At 32.8% G+C, this 20560-nt stretch overlaps 1 protein-coding gene across 5 annotated transcripts in view; it reads left to right on the top strand.

Annotated features, from left to right (window-relative positions):
• LOC118181881 (uncharacterized) overlaps nucleotides 1–20560 on the top strand; it is a 537207-nt gene that overhangs the window by 494355 nt on the left and 22292 nt on the right. For 3 of the 5 annotated variants that reach the window (XM_085816197.1, XM_085816198.1, XM_085816201.1), the window contains one exon: nucleotides 19900–19968. The exons of the other annotated variants lie outside the window; for them this stretch is intronic. In XM_085816197.1, coding sequence (XP_085672323.1) covers nucleotides 19900–19968 — 69 coding nt within the window. The remainder of the gene's footprint in view (nucleotides 1–19899; nucleotides 19969–20560) is intronic. 5 annotated transcript variants of the gene reach the window in all.

The following is a 20560-nucleotide window of genomic DNA, read 5'->3' on the forward strand; positions in this document are numbered from 1 at the left end:
ACGTATTTATACAGCAAGTTTGTTTTTTTAATTTCATGTGGGAAGCAATGAACACCCTGGTGCAGGTGAGCGTTGTCGACAACACTCAGCCCCAGACGAAGGTTGTCGAAACCAAAAATCATCATCTGCACAGGCGAAATCCCCAAGAACGAGGGGGTACTTTACCTCCTCACTGGGACCTTTCTTTTTCTGAAAATTCACTTTTTTCCGTCTATTGTTTCATCAAAAATTTCATTGGGTAAGCTACTCACTTTTCATTCTTTAAACCTTACCTTTTATTAATTAGTAATTCCGCTGATTTAAGACAAAGCTATAAAACCAGTCATAATACTTTGCCATTCTATTTTTGCATAAACCACATGAATAGTAATTCCTAAATGCTAGCAAATTGTTTGGAATTCCATCGAATTTATACAGCGGAATATTAAATCTGTTTATGTCTGTAAATGCAATAAAGCTTTGCATTAATGAATTTTTTTCAAATCAGAAATTATGACATCGTGTAGTAATTTTACACTGCTTACGCTGATTGTTCTTCTCGATTAGGAACGTTTTGAATATTTGAACTCAAAAATACCTTTCTTGTATGATGTATCAATATTTGTGGTATGTTAATACTTAGAAAACAGTATGAATCATTTTGTTTTTGTGATGAAAAATTGAAACGATCTTATTCACGACTTTATTTGCCAAATTTTAAAGTAAGCATTATTTTAAAATTGCAGTTAATTTTCTTCTCCATTTACCTTTTCCTCCCTCCCCCAAAATGCATAGTTATACATCCATACTATTGGATTATGAATGCTAAGGCATTTACGAGAGTTTAAAAACTAATGTACCTAAAATATTGAAAATACTGTTTTTTAAATTTCGTTTGAAGGCGTAGTTTCGATTTTCTACCGCCCATATCGTATCAGCTGCAAAAAATTTCAGCAGAAAATATGAAAACAGAATTTTCTTGCATATGTAAATTTATTGTCTTATGCAGGGTAAATAACATATAATTAAAGCATACAAGATAACTGAAAGTAATTATTCAAATTTTTTTTAAAAAATTCGATCTGTTTACTGGTAGGAAACATATGCAGATTTTTTAATTAACTCTGTTCTTTCTAAAGTTCTTTTCTCTTAAACAAATCTAGAAATGGTATTTTTTTAATTCGTATAATAGTTTAATTTTTCTAATTCGATTTTAATTTGTGTTATTTTAATTCGTGTTATATAGAATAATAATTATACATATGTGTTTTTGCAAATTATTGAAAATTGTTTTATTGGGCTAAGGTGTTTCATCAAATATCTTGTTTAACAACCTTATGTATTTGTCTTTCTTAAATATATGTTTAGTGGGGAGGGAAAAAGGGCTTTGTAATAATATTGAATCCTTGTGAAATCTGCATACAATCTGTGTGTGGAAAAGGCAATCTGATTTGCTGTGTATGTATGTATGTATGTATGTATGTGTATTTCCTGAACGTTATAAAATTTTCAAAAACAAAATTTATTAATTTTGCTGATTTTGCGTGATCATCCCCCCCGTGCATTTCTCTCTAAAAGTGTATCTAATCATAATTTTAATATTTTCTTTCACAGATGTATTTTGGCTTTATGCAACTTGATTCATTACATTATTATTCTTATGTATTCATTACAGTATTACTGGCAATTTACAGCCTGACATTTAAACTAGGTATAGCCTATATCATTATTTCTTGAAAATACTTCCATGAAAAGTGTCCCTGCTTTGAAAATTTTTATTCTGTTTTTATTTTATTTAAAGCTGCATAGTTATGTATTCTGGTAATTCAATAGAAAGTAAAGGTGCTTAGTGTATTATTTTTGTCTTAATTGCATTCATTGACTATCAATAAATAGTTAATGATTTTGTAAGTAAGCTGCAATGAAATCCGTATCTTGCATGTCAAAGTCTACTGCCCAGAAAATTCCCCTTCCCACACGCCCTTTTAACACATGGCAAGTTTATTATTTTACTAATGTAATCATTTCTGACTGGGGCAGAAACTCCCTTTTCCACTGTCTCTTAACAGTAAAATATAAAGATTTGTTACAGCTTGTGAATTAATTTAAAATTCAATTTTGGTACTTTTCTGTTATCGGGAGCGGATTCAAAAATGTATGTATGTAAGCACGTATGTATGTGGCCATATCTGTGTGTCCATACACACATATAATCGTACGTACATATATACATATATTAGATGAACACATTCGTCTATACAGGCATGCATTTCTCAATCTCGTCCTGTTAACAGAAAGCGTACCTCAGTTTTCATCGAAATCTTAACGAAAACCTGATCAGCCCGCCAAGTTTGTCGCTAAATTCGCCAAGTTCTGAATAGTCGCTGTATTGGTTCGTCCAGTACCTTCGCATGAAGGTTGGAGAAAAACAGGCCAATTTAAATTAGGCGAAAAACCAAATTAATCTTGGCATAAATGTTGAATAAAACTTAATTTTTTCCCCCCAAAATTTACGGCAGGCCAAAGTTACTTTTTTTTTTTCTTTAACTAATTTTATTCTTTGTGTCTGATAAGATATTGGCTTGCAGCAAAAGTATTTCCCACAAAATTTGACAACAGATAAAGATTGGTTTGGTTTATTTGATTATGGCACTCGAGGGCAATCTACATCGGGAGATAGCCCTCGGGAGAAGAAGGATGCCTTCAGAGAGGACTTTGTAAATAAAACTGGCGGTTTAATCCTAGTATCCGGTGCACACGGGATTTGGCTACTTTTGGCGACTTTATGATGAGCAGTAAAAACGGGACATATACGATGAGTAGTAAACGGGTCATTCAAAGAATATAGTTATACATAGTATATACTATGTATATAGTGTATATACACTATAGTATATACTATGTATATAGTGTATAGTATATATATATATAGACGTTCTTTGGATCATGTTTGGTGTTGGCTATAATTTTCAAAATCGCGCCAAGGCTGCACCGTATACTAGGATTTTACCAAACTGGCTCTTATGCATCGTAAGCATGGGGGAAAACACCCATGCAGGAACCCCCAGACTGAACTATCAGTGTTCAGCCACTTTACCTGCTCGAACGGAGGGGAGCGACAGCAGATAAGTAAAAGTGGCTAATCTTTGGAATATGGTAAAAGTTAGTTACGGTTTATATGCAAACGAAATTGCTTTCGAATTTACAAATTCGATTTTTAGTGGTTGAAATATGAACCTCCTGATAAGTACATTCTCGTGAGTCTTCAAAATTTAATATAATAAAAAATTTACATGCTATATATTGGTGTTCAGTGTGTCAGATTTGGTGAATATTATTTTTTTTATTTTCGAATATCATTTAACGGTTGTTCACTAGAATTAAGGTTGCAGATATAAAGATGTTAATTGAAGTTTTACTTAATTTTCTGTTTAAGTGAGATTCCTCTTAGAACAATTTCTTATTCAATAAATTTGTAATGTATTGCGCAGCTGATGTGTATTTTTATCGTGTTCATTAACGCTGATTTAGAAGCAGATTTGAATTATCAGCTAAAATACGTATGGTTTTTTTTTTTTATTCAAATTGTTTATGTTGATCAGATGCGAGTTGCGATCTATGAGCGCATTTTCGAATGATTTTGCAAGCTTACTTGGGAAGTGATAAGAAAGTCGGTGAAGTTTTACTTTCACTCGCTGCTGATTGATCCATATCGCAATTTGATCAGTGATTCAATTTTCGCCATTTCGAAGAGCAAAACTCGATAAAATAGTAACAGAAATCAAATTGGTACTTTTCCTTTTTGCCGGCGCAAGCGATAAAGTCGCCAATAATGGTACAACCCATGCCAAACGAAATATTCTCGCTGGTAACCTTTTACGCCTCATTTTCAAAACAAGTCGCAGGTTTTTCTTATCAGATTGATTGTTTCTTTCAATACTGGCATATCATTACGTATAATTTTTATCAGATAGTTCAGTTTTATGTTTAAGGCAATTTTCGGTAATTAAGTTAATTAGGATGCAATCACAGCACTTACCCGAAGCCGAAAAATATAGAAAAGGTAAAGTCAAGGGTTAAATTCATCAATTCTAATGAGAATGCATTAGCGAAGTAAAGCACTGCAGTTTTACATAATTTCTGAGTAAGCTATTCGTACGAATTGAAATATTTCTTGCATTTAAACTTGTGTTCCAAATTAAGATTTAACTTGAAATTAATGTGGATAATTACTAAGAGCATTAGATTTTTGTAGAGTAGTTTACGTGAGATGAGATCGCTTGGGGTCACGTGATATGAACCGGCGAATCAGGATGTTGAACCATGAAAGCATAGTAAATTCTTAATGTCTTTTTACAAATTTGTTGTATTTATTTATTGGCTTTTTATAAAATTTTAAGCGACATTAAAATGTTTATGCCTTCTTTTTTAAAAAGAATTATTAGAACTAACATTTTTTTAATACTTTTTACGTGTATACTGTATGTTGTCGCCAATAAAGTCTGCTTGGCGAGATTTGCGCCGGCGAAACGGAAAAGTACCAATTTATCAAATTTTAACAAAAATTAAAGAATATGATATCTTTGCACTTCGTGCGATATATGTACAAACGATATATTTTCATAATCGAAATTTGTTTACGCTTACTAGACAGTTACAACTGCTGCCTTCAACCGTATTTCTTAAAAAAAAAAAAAAATAATAAATAAAATAAAAAAAAAAAAAAAAAAATACAGGTTTCAAAGTTATTACAAACCTTTCGGTTGTTTCTAAAAATCGGGAGTCTTGAATTCATTGTTTGAAATTAAAACAATTTCAGAACATACTCCTAAACTACAATGTCTAAGTTCAATACAGTAAAGTCTGTAGAGAAAGTCACTAAAATCTTGAGTCGTTTAAATTAAAACAATATCAGAACATACTCTTAAATTACAATATCTAAGTTCAATAAAGTAAAGTTCGATTGCAATTAATATTTATATTTATCAAAGTTTCTATGTAGCAGTAAAAAACGTATGTGTTTACTTCCATGCCTCTCGAATTAATTTGCACTTTCTCGTTGCCCGAAGTTGGCAACACGCTTTGGAGTTGATGTCGACAGAATTCGATCGCTAGAATGTAGCTGACCTGTAACTTTTCTAATATTTATTTTAAAACTAAACTGTGGTATAGGATTATCACTAGATGTTTACGTATTGATTCTTTATCATTTTGTATTTACAGTTTCGTTTGTATAAACTGAGAGTAGTTGAATTTATTAAAGTTATTTCAAATCGAAACTACTCTTCCCATTCGAATATCGTAGGAACGTAAACAACATGTGTTGTTTATATGCAAACACTTGCATTGAATATAGGTCTCCTAATTCCAAGTATTTGTAAGTAAAATTTTCAATTTCAGTAATAGATTTTCCTTTGGTTCGCTTTTCCTGTTATCTTTATGTGTAATTAATAAATCTTTTGTTCGTGATGCCGTCGTTACTTAAATTAATATTTATTGTTATCTCGAATTAATTTATTCTTTCCCCTGTGTTGGCAACACGCTTTGGAGTTGTTGTCGATAGAATTCGGTGGCTAGAATGTAGCTGTTCTAATATTTATTTTATTTAACTATGGTATTGGATTATCAACTAGATATTTACGTATTGATACTATATCATTTTGTATGGCTAAAGTGCAGAATCGCCCACTTAGTTGTTTGGCGCTTTTTACCAGAGTAATTTTTGTGAATTTTCTTTGACTTTTTGAGTGAAAATAGGTCGATGTGTACATGGATACCGAGTATGTGCAGTTCTTGAAAACGCACCAAGCAGTGGATGATTCTGAACTTTCCCCTTTTGTATTTACAATTTCGTTTGCATAAATTGAGAGTAGTTGAATTTCTTGGTTGTGTCAAATCGAAACTACTCTTTCGATTTCGGCGCCATTCGAATATCATAGAAACGTAAACAGTATGTGTTGTTTATATGCAAACACTTGCGTTGAATACAGATTTGCTAATTCAAGTATTTGTAAGAAAAATTGGTTAATCTTTGGACTATGGTAACTTGGCGATTTTTTGGCGACCAACCCTGCTACAGCAACCTGCTAGTTTTTTTTTTTTTTTTTGACGCCATTTTGTTTTCACGAAGTAAAGGCATGGTTTTTTTTTCCCCCCCCCTCAATATTTTTTCCAACAATCTGCTAGCCGAATTACGCTTATGCTAGAACTTTTATGGAACAAAAGTGCTTAATCATGACGGAAGATTAGGTGCGAAATTGGGAGAAAGTGCAGAATCGCCCACTGCTTGCCGCGTTTTAAAGACTTACACATACACGGTATCCATGCACACGTCGACCTATTTTCACTTAAAAAAACATCCCAGAATTGCACAAAAATGGCATTGCGCACACTCTTGACTTTATCCATGTACACTGCTAAAGTCCTAATTAGTAACCTTTATCGCCTTACCAAAATGTCGCCAAACTACCTGTTACCATGTTCCAAAGATTAGCGGAAAAATTTTCAGTGTCGCTAATAGATTTTCCTCTAGTTTGCTTTTCATAACCTGTTATCTTTTTTGTGTAATTAATAAATCTTTTGTCAGTGATGCCATCGTTGCTTAAATTAAAAATGCTAGCATTCGATAAATGTTCTTGTGGAGTTAATGAAAATATATGTATGCTATTTGGAATGTGTGTATGTATGCTATGTGGTAGCGATATTTGTCAAATTTAGATTGTTCACAACTGGTTCTCAAAATCTATTTGGGTTATTTATTGCTCAAGAAACGCTTTAAAAAATTATAGAGAAACGAGCTTTCGAACTTGGTAACGTTTTGCATTTCAGTATTGCATTAAATGACTGACATTTTTCTTGCAGATATATATCTTTGAAATACGTAGTTTTGAAAGCTGTGGAATAGTAAACACTTCAAATGAGTCGAAAAAAATCTTCGCAATCTGTTTTCAGTGGGAATCACGAGTCTTCTGACTCTACTCAAATTTTTCTTTCTGATTGTATTGAAATACAAAAATAGTTTAAAAAAAAAAAAAAAAAAATTATGCGCAAAAACTTGTATGCAGTGAACTTGGGTTATACAGAGCAGTGAACTTGGGTTATACATTCCTACACTAAGTGCATTACCATACACTTAGTGTAGGAATGTATAAAATCAAAGTACTGAAGGCGCTCTAGTGCTGCTATAGAAATTTTTCAATAATATACGTAAAAGAATGAAAAAAATGGCCCGGAGCAGGGGCTGAATATCGCAGTAGTTATTTTTGAGTATTAAATTTCAGCAAGTTTAGCATATGTATTGTGCCATTCGCATAGCATCTTTTGGCATTGCTAGGTGACACTGCATGATTTTGTAAATTCTTGATTCCAAGTACTTTAATTACGTAGTTACAGGACTTAAGACGGCCATTCCTATTGAAAAATCGGCCTGTTTCTGGTGTGATTGGCTGCCTGGTTTGGCTGTGGTTTTCTTTGCGAGTGGCAGCTAAATATGTGGACCAGGCTGTAGCTCATGTTCATAGTTAATGCTCGACGTTTATAGCCCAAGATACGTATAGGGAGACTCCCTGTTGATATCCAAGAAGCTTGGACATGGGTTCTGCATTAGGTTGAAGCACGCTTTTTTTTTGGGGGGGGCGGTATGTAATGGTTGTCCACCCTGTGTAAATGTCCTATAATCTAACATTCGCCTTTCTTTGAGGTTATCGGTAATGTTAACTCTTAATCATCATTTCAGTGTATTACAGTGTTTGCTATGGGCATATTACGAAGTAAAATATTGAATAATAAAATAAAAAGTGAAGGATTTCATGCATTTGTAGGATAACTGCAATGCTTCGCCCCCCCCCCCACTCAAATTCCTTTTTTCTACCCATGTTCACATACTCAAACACGTTATTTGCAGGATTTTCTTAGAAAGATGTGGAACATCTACTGTTTGCTGAATTGTGTACGAAACATCGAGAGTTTACCTAAAGGGTTGTGAAACATTGGCGGTTTGCTTGACAGAAGGTAATTCCTACGCAACAGCTACTGTTTTCTGATTTTGAATTTTACCTACGTTGTTTTTACAGATGGCGGAGGAAAAAGGAACTGATCGGTTATCCCGATTTACAGTTCCTTCCTCCAAACAACGGAACATCATTTATAAGCACTAAAGATTAAAATAAGCAACAAAGGCGCTCAAAATACTTTTTGGTGTAGCCGTTTGCGTAGATTTTTGTTTTAGGAAAGGTAACAAACTCTCGAAAGACAGCACAGCTTCTGGTTCCGTGCATGACGAATTCCGTAAACTGTACTTGCTTGCCATCGCTGGTTAAGTGCTTAGCTGCTAAAACCGTATTAAAGTAGTGAAAGAAACAGAAAAGATAAGAAAAAAAGATGTTTAATAATTTTAACCGAGATCGAACTACGTTTTTCGACAGTCTTATGCGCTCGGCCAGTTGGTGGACTAGTGAGAGGACTAGTTGGAGGACCCTGCCTTCTACCTGGTTAATGAAAGCCAGGGAACTTGGATTCATATTCGATGGCCATCGGTCACTGTATTATAGGAGACAGCTGGAATATTTCGATTTAAAAGTCCTGTCGAGAAATTCAAGATTTCGAATTCCAAACTGTGAGGTTTTTTTCGATCAAAATTGGTGTTATCACTACAGGCGAACACTGAGACTTGCTCTGGACTTGAGACTGGCATTAGAATATTTAAAAAAAAAAAAAAAAAAAATAACTATGAATGCGATTTGGATGACAAGTGCAGGCTTTCTTTATCTGAATACATAACTCGTTTTAAAACTCCGACGCCTTCCCACTTCTATCAGTAACACTTTTATAAAAAATCCCAACATGGTGTGATGTTTTAATTCTTTTGTGTACGCTCTGACGACAAAATTGCTTACTTTTATTTTCGAAAACGTTAATCGTAGAGGTTGGTATCCAATTACAAAAGTGTTTTGACACAAATATTCAAGAATTGGCATTTTAAAATTAAATCTATTTTGTGAAAATTATGACGTTTAACATTATGTAAAAAATGTCATTTAACATTATGTCCTGATTCCTATTGTATATTTAGGAAAATTTTATAATTATTTAAAAAGAATTGAGTACATAACGGGAAAAAAAAAATAACCGAGTTATTTAACACCAAAAATTTCGACATTTGACGTCATATTCAAACTGTCTTTAGGGGTCAGTTAATTAGAATAATCGGAAATTTTTTCCCAGTACATAGCATTCAAGGATATTCTTTTGTGATTTAATATAGTACAATTTCCTTTAATTTACAATTTGTATTCCGAAAGCATTTTCACAGAAATAATTTATGGGTTTTCGAATGCTAAAAATGCATTATTAATATTCTCATAAACAAATATGTCGCATGAGGTATTGATATTGATAAATTAATCTGGTAACATCAAAAACACTTTTTTTAAATTGATATTTTATTTCTAGCTACGTTCAAATGCCAAGCTTTTGTTCTTCAATTCGTGTAACTCCAACCTCAAAATGAAATATTTCTGTTGATTGTTGGCATGCGGGGGCACCTTTTTTTTATTATAAAGTATAAAATAATTTCCTCAATGAACATATAGGAATTGGGGGGGGACGAAATGTAACTACAAACCTGAATTTTTAAATTTAAGAATGAACATCTGCAACATTTAAAACTGTTTTCGGTTAATCTTTGGATTATGGTAACTTGGCGATTTTTTGGCGAATATTTGGCGACCAACCCTGCTATTTTTTTGTTTGGACGCCATTTTGTTTTCACGAAGTAAAGGCATTTTTTCCCCCCTCAACATTTTTTTTCCAACAATCTGCTAGCCGAATTACGCTTATGCTAGAACTTTTATAGAAAAAAGTGCTTCATCATGACGAAGATTAGGTGCGAAATTGGGAGAAATTGCAGAATCGCAAACTGCTTGCCGCGTTTTTAAGAATTGCACATGCACGGTATCCATGTACACGTCGATCTATTTTCACTTAAAAACATCCCAGAATTGCACAAAAATGGCATTGCGCACACTCTTGACTTTATCCATGTACACTGCTAAAGTCCTAGCTAGTAACCTTTATCGCCTTACCAGAATGTCGCCAAACTACCTGTTACCATATTCCAAAGATTAGCCCTGTTTTCTAATTTGAAGTTTGTCTATGGCAAAAATAAGGGTTACGTAAAGATCCACCTTTATGGACCATATTATGGACAGTATGTATAAACCATTGTCTTTATTTTGCATGAATTTTTATTTTCGTAATTAGATCAAATGTTTGCTTAAAATAAAGTGGTTCCGACATGGATGTACTAAATTTGAGTTCTACGTTCTGCTAATTTAATATTTTTTATTCAAGCTGCATTTTGTTATGTATTCTTTGGAATTTCACCTCTTGAGCTTGGTTCTATTCAATTAAATATGTCTGATTTTTATTTTTTTTACTCTCTTGTACGAAGTAAAATAATTATTGTAATAGCGAAAAATTTCGGGCATTAAATTTTTACCATTTGGACGATTTTTTTTTTTTTTTTTTGCTTTACGTATGTGTGCGAACTTTTTACAAAGCAGGTTGTAAAATGAACTTTTTTCGTGACGTCTGTACGTACGTATGCATGTGTATCTTGCGTAATTCAAAAACGATAAGCCGTAGGAGATAAAAATTTTGTATGCGGATTGCTATAACATCTCGTTGTGCATTTCCCTTTTTTTTTTCATTGCAATCGGCTGTAAAGTTCTTAGCCTTTATTTTCGCAGTCAATGATCACAATCATATACTTACAGAAATGTTTGAAATGACGAAAAAAATATGCGTCTAGGCAATGTCAAATTAAAAAAAAGGTTTTTCAGATTTTAAATTACGACCGATGAGGCGTTTTTATAACATTTTGTGTGTTACTTTTATTTGTTAAGTATCATGTTCCTCGCACTTAAACCATAAAATTCAGTCGAAGGAGCAATATCGCAAAGTAGTTTTAAAATGAGCCTATCTTTAGAATTTCCGATACACAGTCTCGCGCGCTGGAAATATCCCCCCCCCACACACCTGTAGAGTGTTGCCATTGCTCCCTTTGAAATCGTTGAGTTTGTTAATCAAAAATTCGTTAAAGTTTTAGAAAATATGAAATAGATAATATAATAATTCCAAATTCAAATTAGAGCTTCCACATGCTCATATCCTCTGGAAGATCACATTATTCAAATTTTGATGGCTCTAGGTACCGTTGTTGTTGTTCCGAAAACAGCTTATATTTGAAGACAATGAATTTAAATTCAAGACTCACTGGTAGTTCTCGCATCTACGATTCTGTTTCCAAAGGATAGGGTTTCCTGTTTTTAATAGTCGGTATCTCTGTGTCTTTCATAATGCGTATGTTGCACAGTAGAAAAGATCAACAATAACCTTCAGGAAGGAGCAGAAAAGATATTCTTCTTTTGATCTTCTATTCTGACAAACAGATTGCGCTAATCTTTAGAATATGGTAACAGGTAGTTGGTGACATTTTGGTAAGGCGATAAAGGTTACTAGCTAGGACTTTAGCTATAAAGTGAGAAGTACACAGTTCGAATGAGACATGTCATGTGACATTTTCCGGAAAATTCCAATCGGGATTTTAGCTAATAAGCACTTGGAAACAATTTCGCTGCTAAAGTGCAGAATCGCCCATTTATTTGTTTGGCGCTTTTTACAAGAAGAACTGGATTTTTGTCAATTTCCTTTGACTTTTTAAGTGAAAATAGGTTGATGTGTACATAGATAAAGTCAGGAATGTGCGCAAAGCAATTTTTTTGTGCAATTCTGGGATTTTTTTTAAGTGAAAATAGGTCGACGTGTACATAGATACCAAGTATGTGCAATTCTTAAAAACGCGGCAAGCAGTTTGCCATTCTGCACTTTCTCCCAATTTCGCACGAAATCTTCGTCATGATTAAGTATTTTTGTTCCATAGAAGTTCTAGTATAAGCGTAATTCGGCTGACAGATTGTTGGTAAAAATGTTGAGTGTAAAAAAAAAAAAAAAAAAAAAAGCCTTTACTTCGTGAAAACAAAATGGCGTCTAAAACGAAACTAGCAGGTTGCTGTGTAGCAGGGTTGGTCGCCAAAAAATCGCCAAGTTACCATAATGTAAAGATTCACCATAGATTGATGTAAAATAATTCATTTTTCTAAATTTAAAAACATACCACTTGATGAACAAAAAATCTATATATGTTTAATATACATAGATATATGTATGTTGTCATGACAGCAGAAGAGCCCGCTAAAGCAGGCCCATAGCTATGGCAGCCGGTTCTCAAGCCTGAATTCAAATCTTGGAAAAGGCATAAATGTTTATGTTGTGTTCTCCCTTCTCGCGAGTATAATATCGGTCTACCCACCCAGTGATGCACTGGTCACAACGTTCTCTTCGCTAAACGCCAGTGAGTTCGGCCGTTTCCAACAAATGCTTGAGAAGTAAGTGTCTGGCCATTAGGGGGAGGAGGGCGGTGGATATCCAAGTTAAATTATATATTATTAGGCATTAAATATGTGCACATATCCCTTCGCCGTGTTGCCGGAAATCTTGATCTCGAATAATAGCGCTGATTACATTACTGTTATTTGATTACTTGAAAAGTGCATAATATAACACTTATTACTAATTATTAACTCAGAAGGGCGTTAGCCCGAATGGGCTGTTCGTCTCGAAATGGGACTTGCGTTGTACACTGTAAACGGCGAATCACTTTTCATATTGTTGCCACTGAATACTATCACTGTGTATTAGCTTTAAAGAAATTAAATACTGAAGAATCTGCATGAATATATTTATGTTTCTCGCATTTTGGAAAAACAACGATACCTTGAGCCATCAAATTTCGAATAACGTTGTCTTGCACCCGAACAGTTAAACCTTAATTTCAAATAATATATTTCGTTAAATTTTTATTGAATTTTTGATTAATAAACTCAACTATTTGAAATCGAGCAGTGGAGACACTGTACGGAATAAAATATTTTTATTTCCAGCGCCCGAGATCGTCTTTCGGAAATTCTAAAGATATGTTGTTTTTAAAGATTTTGTGATTTTGCTGTTGAATGGAAATTTATGTGACGTAAATGCGAAGAACATGATATCCAATAAATAAAGTTAACTCACAAAATGTTAATAATAAAAGGACATACACACACACACACACACACAAAAAAAAAAAAAAAAAAAAAAAAAGGTTTTTAAGGAACTAGGAAAACTGCACATTGATAATATGATGAACTGACAAAAGACTTGGGGGGAAAGGGGGGGAAGTAAAACGTATGCCACCACTTAACATTGCATCGGAAATTCTAAAAGTATGCCGCTGTGCTGCTTTTAAAATTTTTGTAATTTGTGAATCGTATGTAGCTTAAATGCAAAGAAAATGGTGCTTAGTGATAAGCTTGCAAAAGTTAGTGCAGCAGCAGACTGGTAGACTGCGAGCTCAACGAGAGCGTAAAAAAAACCTTAACAAATCCTTTTGGTCTCTTTCAGAATCTGAAATCGTCTAGATTTTTTTTTTTTTTTTTTTTTTATCTTTGTTATAAATTTTAACTAGAGGATTTTTAGCCCAAAGGATGTTCGAACATAAGGGCTATTAATTTTGTTTTGGCTTTCTGCTTCGAACATTTTAAAAGTCTGAATCACTTTTGAAATTATTGCCACCAAATGTTATCGCCTTGTATAATAATTAAAGAAATTAAATAATGAAGAATCTACATTAAATATATATATGTTTCTCTCTCTCTCTGATAAAGCAATGGTACCGGGAGGTACTAAATTTTTAATAACTTAAGACTCTACCCGAATACGGGCATCAGGAAGCCTGAATTTGCAATTTGTTTTATTATCTAATTCATATTTTATAAAGCATTTATGAGTTTTAATTAAAAACTCAACGATTTCAAAGCAAGCAATGGCAACACTGTACGAGGGGGGGGATTATCCCCAGCAGGGAAAAAAAAAAAAAGGGGGGGGAGAGAAAGAGACACTGTGTATCGAAAATTCTAAAGATATGCTCATTTTAAAATTATTTTGCGGCATTGCTATTGAAGTGAATTTTATGGTTTAAGGGCGAAGAACATGATATTTAACAAATAAACGCAACACACAAAATGTCAAAAAAAGCCCCTTTGAACGTAATTTAAAATCTGAAACCTTTAAAAATTTATTTCATGATTGATTTTTTCTGGTTTTCAAAGTCTCAACATCATAAATTGGCTTTACAAAAACTCGATCCTCTGTCTGATTTACGGACATATTTCAACAATCTTGCTACTCGTTGTAGGCCTGCCACTTCTTAGAATGTCACTAACGCTACCTTTAATCTTTGCATACCAATTTCTAATGCTCTTAACCTCTGGTGGCTTAACTAAATAAGTATTTTTCTCGCACTGTGGTAAAACAACTGTACTTTGAGCCACTAAATTCTGAATAACGTACGTCTCCACCCGAATATGGGCATCTGGAAGCCCGATTTTGGAATTTGTTTTATTATCTACTTCATATTTTGTAAAGCATTTATGAGTTTTTGATTAAGAAACAACAATTTCAAAGCGAGCAATGGCAACACTGTACGGAAGGGGAAAGTAAAATTTTTATCTGAAGCGCCCAAGACTGTGTATCGGAAATTGTAAAGATATGCTCTTTTAAATATTTTATGCTATTGCTATTGAATTGAATTTTGTAGTTTAAGTGCGAAGAACATGATATTTAATAAATAAAGGTGGTAACACAGAACGTTAAAAAAACGCTTCTTTGGGCGTAATGTAAAATTTGAAAGCTTTCAGATTTATTTATTTTCCTTTTCTGCCTGCCTCCCTTCCGTAGCACATATGCTCGGTGCTGGGAAATTTTTCGTGATTTTTTTTCCTTTCAGAATTTCGCCATTTTTTCCGATATAAAATAACTACCATATACTTAAAGAGGTCAGATGGTAATTTACACAAATAAAAATTTTGTATAGATTTGCCGAAAATACGAATAATTTCTGTAATAATAATAAATCGGTTGTAAGTCAAATTTCCGTCCTTTTATGTTTTTCTTCTAAACCGGTATCCTATTCGTTGATATAAAATTTAGGTCGCTGCTCGTTGGTTTGTGAACGGCCAAAATAGGTCAGTTAAACTGTGCACTTTTCTCTTGTCATTAATGTCTATTACGCCTTCAGATCCAGTTTAAGTTCCGCATTAATATATCGGTGTTTAATTCCTTACGTTATTTATGTGTTAAACTTGTTATTGAGAGAATTTAAATGTAACTTGAACAAATTAATTAGAGGCTGTTGGCACATATTTTAGACAGTTTTCATTGTATTTACGGGAAATATTTTACCTAAAATTTCTGTGTTTTAAATATTCTATTTGATTACCCTATTTTCACTGTCTTTCTATAACGTAATTTCCAAGACAGCCTTTTGTATTATCGGAAGAGGTATTTTATCCCATTCGTCTTGAAGTATACGGAGGATTTGTAGGTCGACATTTAGACAATTCGGTTTTCAAAAGTCCGAAAGCGCCAAAATCCTCAGATGATGCATCAGAAGATTTAATAGGGATTTGAGTGAAAGAGTGTGGCCTTGGTACCCGTTTCCTGTTCCATTTTTTTAAAGGAAATGAACAGTGGGTTAAAGAGAAGGTATTTTATATTAGAAAGTTGGGTCTAAACTATGTTCTGGATAATATGTGTGGTTGATTTTAACATTTTTCTCCACTCTTTTTGCTTTTAAATTGCCGTTATATAAAAAAACCAGCAGTGATCATAAATCCAATTGAAAAACTTTCTTTAGATTTTTTTTTAACTATGTTTTAAGATTTTTTTTTCTCTTTGATTATAATAAATAGATCTTTTTGTATTGAAGTCGTTTAAATACGCTCGAAATTCATGCAATACGACAAAATGTTTACAATTTTTAACCGAATAAATGTTTATCAAAGAAATCTGCAGCACGTTTTGCGTTTGGCGATATGTCGTTGAGAAAGACGAGGCGCATATATTTTTGCCTTTTTATGATTCAAGTCGGCATTAATCACATTTTTACGGTTTTCAGTTGGATGTATGACTACTGCTGGTTGTTCATGTAACGGCAATTAAGAAATAAAGAGATTGGAGAAAAATTAAGATAAACTCCACATATTATCAGGAGCATATTTTGTACCCAATATTCAAATGTGAAATACATTCTGTTTACCCACAGTGTCATCATTTAGTAGAACTGCATCGAAGGATGCAGCCACATGTCAAAATCCACTGTTAATTTCCTGGAAAAAAACGGAACAAGAAACGGGTATCAAGGCCATCCTCATATTCCTTCTAAATCACCTGATGTATCAAGAACTTTTGAAAAGCTGATTGTGCAAACGTGGATCTACAAGGTCCAAGAGCAGTCCAAGAGGTATGGAATAAAATATAAAATACTTCTTCCGATACTACAAAGGACTTTATTATTGTTTTTGCAATTACGATGTAAATCCACCTTGTACTTTGGGAAAGCTGTCTAAGAGGTATAGGATAAAATACCTCTTCCGATACTACGTAGGACATTATTATTATTTTGGAAATTACGATGTAAACCTACCTTGGACTTTAGAAAGCTGTCCAAGAGGTATAGGATGAAATACCTCTTCCGATACTACAAAAGACTTTATTAATGTTTTGGAAATTATGACTTGGAAAGATGATGAAAAATAATGGGTTTCAAATAGTGGACAATCGTACATGTTTTAGACAACGATAATCATCTAAAAATTCTGCCAACAGTGCCGTATCTTATTCCTCTTATCATTTCCTTCCCCAGAACTTGAGATTTTTTTTCTTGCCAGTGTCATAAAATAATGTCATTGTATTCAAATGAAATATTCAAGAGTTCTAAACTAATTCTATTGTTCATTCGTAAGATTTTTTAGAAGTAATAATTTGAGATGAAAAGATCTTGGAATTCTGGTATTTTCTGTTTTGCATTATATTTTGTAATGCATTCATTTTATTGCCATTAATTAGTTGAATATGAATGTATTGTAGTAAAGATAGATAAATATTAGTAGTAAAACTAGATATATAAAATTCGATTTTCTAGAGGTTTGACTACTTAATTAAAATAGTACTCATTTCTTCTTTAGTTAAGGAGCTATCATATTTATTACGTTATATATATAGCTATAATATTTAGCGGTTATCGTTTCCACAAAGTCCTTACCTGGACAGTATTTTTACAACAATTTGTCTATAGACATATTTCCTGTGAAAAATGTTTTAAATGACATGTAAATGTAGAAAAATGTTTTAAATGACACGAGTATTCATATTTTGATATTTTTAAATAAAACAAAGCTTTTATTTTAAGCAAAAACACAAAATCTAATTTTTTACATGTTCTCCTAGTCTCTACATTTATATTTATTTAGAATTATTAGCAATAAGACAGAAAAAGTTTGACTTTCTTGCTACAAAATTTGAACGAGTACGATTTTTATGGATTTTACAGCGACAGAAAATCGAATTTATCGCATTCTTTGAGAGGTCGATTAAAAAATAAATAAGATAAATCGAGGGGTTTTTTTTAAAGCCCAGAGGGCATTAACCCAGAAGGGCTATTAATTTCGTTTTGACATTTTGCTTTGAAAACTTTAAATATCGGTTCACTTTTCAAACTATTGCCACTAAATATTACAGCCCTGTATTATATTTTAAGAATTTAAATAATGAAGAATCTGCATAAATTTATATATATTTCTCGCATTGTGATAAAACGATGGTACCTAGAGCCATCAAATTTTAAATAACGTACGTTTCCACCCGAATATGGGCATCTGGAAGCCCAAATTTAGAATTTTACTTTTAAATTATAATTTAATAATCGTATAAAAATTAAACTAGAAATGTTTTTTAATTTACGTAACTAATGTTCCGAATTAGTAGTGCACCTATACCGAAGCTTGCTAATGTTTTCTAGAACACGATTTAGAAGATTCTGTAAGTAAGGTTTCCTTTTTGAAAACATTTGTATTGAACAATACATTTCTTGACAATCTGCATATTAATGTGCTAGCGAATTAATCCTTTTCTGAACTAATATTTTACGTTTAATTGCTTCCGAATGCTAACAGTTTTTCAGTTTGTGTACGGCGACTAAATTATTCTGTAAATATCTCAGTCAAGTTCTGTCGGACAGGTGTCACAGTTTTTAAATTTTATTTTAATACTAGCGGGCTGCTGCCAGAGCAAAATTTATAAGTTCTATGTACACTTGAAAAGCAGATGTATAAAAACGTTTTGGTATGAATGAAATCAGTCCATTCTTCTCAAGCAAAAACCAATTCGTAAGTAATTTTTTTGTTGCCAAACCAGGAAATAAAAACTTTTGACACTTCAGGTTAATACGTATGACGCCGTGATTTAAATTTAATGCAATAAAACGACATTTTCTCAATATCAATAAAAAGATTAACGTGATATCGTGTCAATTATCCTAACCTGAGAACAAAATAGTTGTCAACAGCAGCTATATATTTAAAATGCTGACATTGATGAAAAATTTTCGACATACAATGACGTCACTTGCAATCGCGTGCTTTCTTCAAACGTCAGATATAACATTATATAATAATAATATGTTTAAAATTTGGCAGTGCTGTTTTATTTCATATTTTGTAAAACTTACAAATTTTTTATTAAACTCTACGATTTGAAAGCGAGAAGTGGCAACACTTTTAGAAATAAGGCAGACTTTTATTTCCAGCACGCAAGACTGTTGCCACTCGGAAAAACGAGTGCGAAAATTAACGTTTCGAGAGTTTTTAAAATATCAAAGTCGTAAGAAAATAGGAATGGTCGAAATGGCTTCCCACGAATTTTTGGAATCTGGAATAATATAGTTAATGTTTGGCAGTGCTATTTTTACTCCATATTTTGCGAAACTTAGAAGTTTTTTTAAAGAAATTTTACGATTGGAAAGCGAGCAGTGGCAACACTTTTCGAAATAAAACTATCTTTATATCCAGCGTGCCACTCGTGAAAATTAGCGTTTTTAGAGTTTTTAAATTAATATATCGCAAATTAAACTCGTACGAAGATGAAAATGGTCGAAATAGCTTCCTACGATTTTTTGGAATGTGTGTGTCTGTGGGGGGGATGTACTTTCTCGAAACTTTTCCCCGCCGCTCCGCAGGTAATAATGCCACAAAACAGACGCACACACAGATCTGAACAGTATAGATATTTAATAAAGTTTTCCTAAACATAAAAGTATACGGATCAGAGGACTGCATAAAAAATTAGATTCCGCATTTTTTACGAAATAGGTTCTTTTTAATTAAAAAAATGGCAGATAAAAATAGATGTTCGCATCCTTTAAAAAAAAAAAAAAATTTTTTTTTTTTTTTTTTTTTTAAATACCTGGAATCAGAAAATGTCTATCAGGAACAGTTGCAAAAATGGCCGGGTAAAGACTTTTGTTAACACGCTTGGTATTAAATAATTAACGGTATATGATTTGTTGTGAGTATTTTTATTCCGTTTTCTGAACACTTTTTCTTTATTTTAATGTAATCGAATAGCAGTTAGATGTAGAAGCACATTTCATATTGCTTCTGTTTTAATTTTCACTTCAAAAACTGTCTTGATTTCCATAAATTACCGAATATGTGAGCATACGTTATAATACTGCAATACAATATATGAGAAAATAATGAAAAATTCATTTTTGTGTTTCCTTTCCCGTTCCTCATTTTTACGCATGAAAACAAATCATGCATGAATTTATTGAAGAGAGTTTCTTCCCCACATAAATGAAAAATTTTAACTCCTTGCTAATCTCTCTCTCTCTCTCTCTCTTTTTTTTTTTTTTTTTTTTTTTTTTTTTGTCTTGTGATTTGCTTTTAATCTGTGTGATCCTAACTGTAATGTTTTGCTCCTTAGTTCCCAAACTGCCCCTGAAAAGATTCCTTCTGCTGAGGTGGAACGCGAAGTGGACCCTTCTGCTGGAAGGTAAATCTGGTTGAATGTAGTTGCATTGTGAATGTTTCAGTAACATTTTTCTTTTAAACTGTTTACGGAGGCTGTTCTCACATTTTTAGACGAGTTTCCTTTGCTGTGAAAAAAAAATCGTCTGCGAAGATATATATATATAAGGTGGAACTATATTTTTGAAAGTATAAATTATCGTTTGTTACTTGACAGTTTCGCTTTCATGCAGAAATGCCGCTTTTAAAGAAGCAATGGATGGAAGGGTATATTTTGCTCTTTCCAGAAAAAAATATTCGTATCTATTCATTAAAAAACGCCGTGAAAGCCAAGGTTTTTGATATCTAAAGCTAGGATTGGTACTATTGGTTAACAAGAAAGGTAAAAAGTCAAAAGTTTGGCTTCAAGTGGAAAAATTGTTCCAAATGCATATATCCAAGGGAAAAAAATAATATATCTAATATTGCAAAGGATCTTTAAGTTAAAAGAAAATTCATTAAAGACAGTTGCAAAATCATTAAAATGCTCTGTGTCGACTGTAAACAAAGTAATTAATGCTGATTTGAATCTTAAATAGGAGAAAATAGGTAATGTGCTTCGTCTTTCTCCAAGACAT

The sequence above is a fragment of the Stegodyphus dumicola genome, chromosome 4 (genome assembly GCF_044657685.1).
Source record: "Stegodyphus dumicola isolate Sdum_Otavi_A_Nest chromosome 4, ASM4465768v1".
Classification (NCBI taxonomy): Eukaryota; Metazoa; Arthropoda; class Arachnida; order Araneae; family Eresidae; genus Stegodyphus; species Stegodyphus dumicola.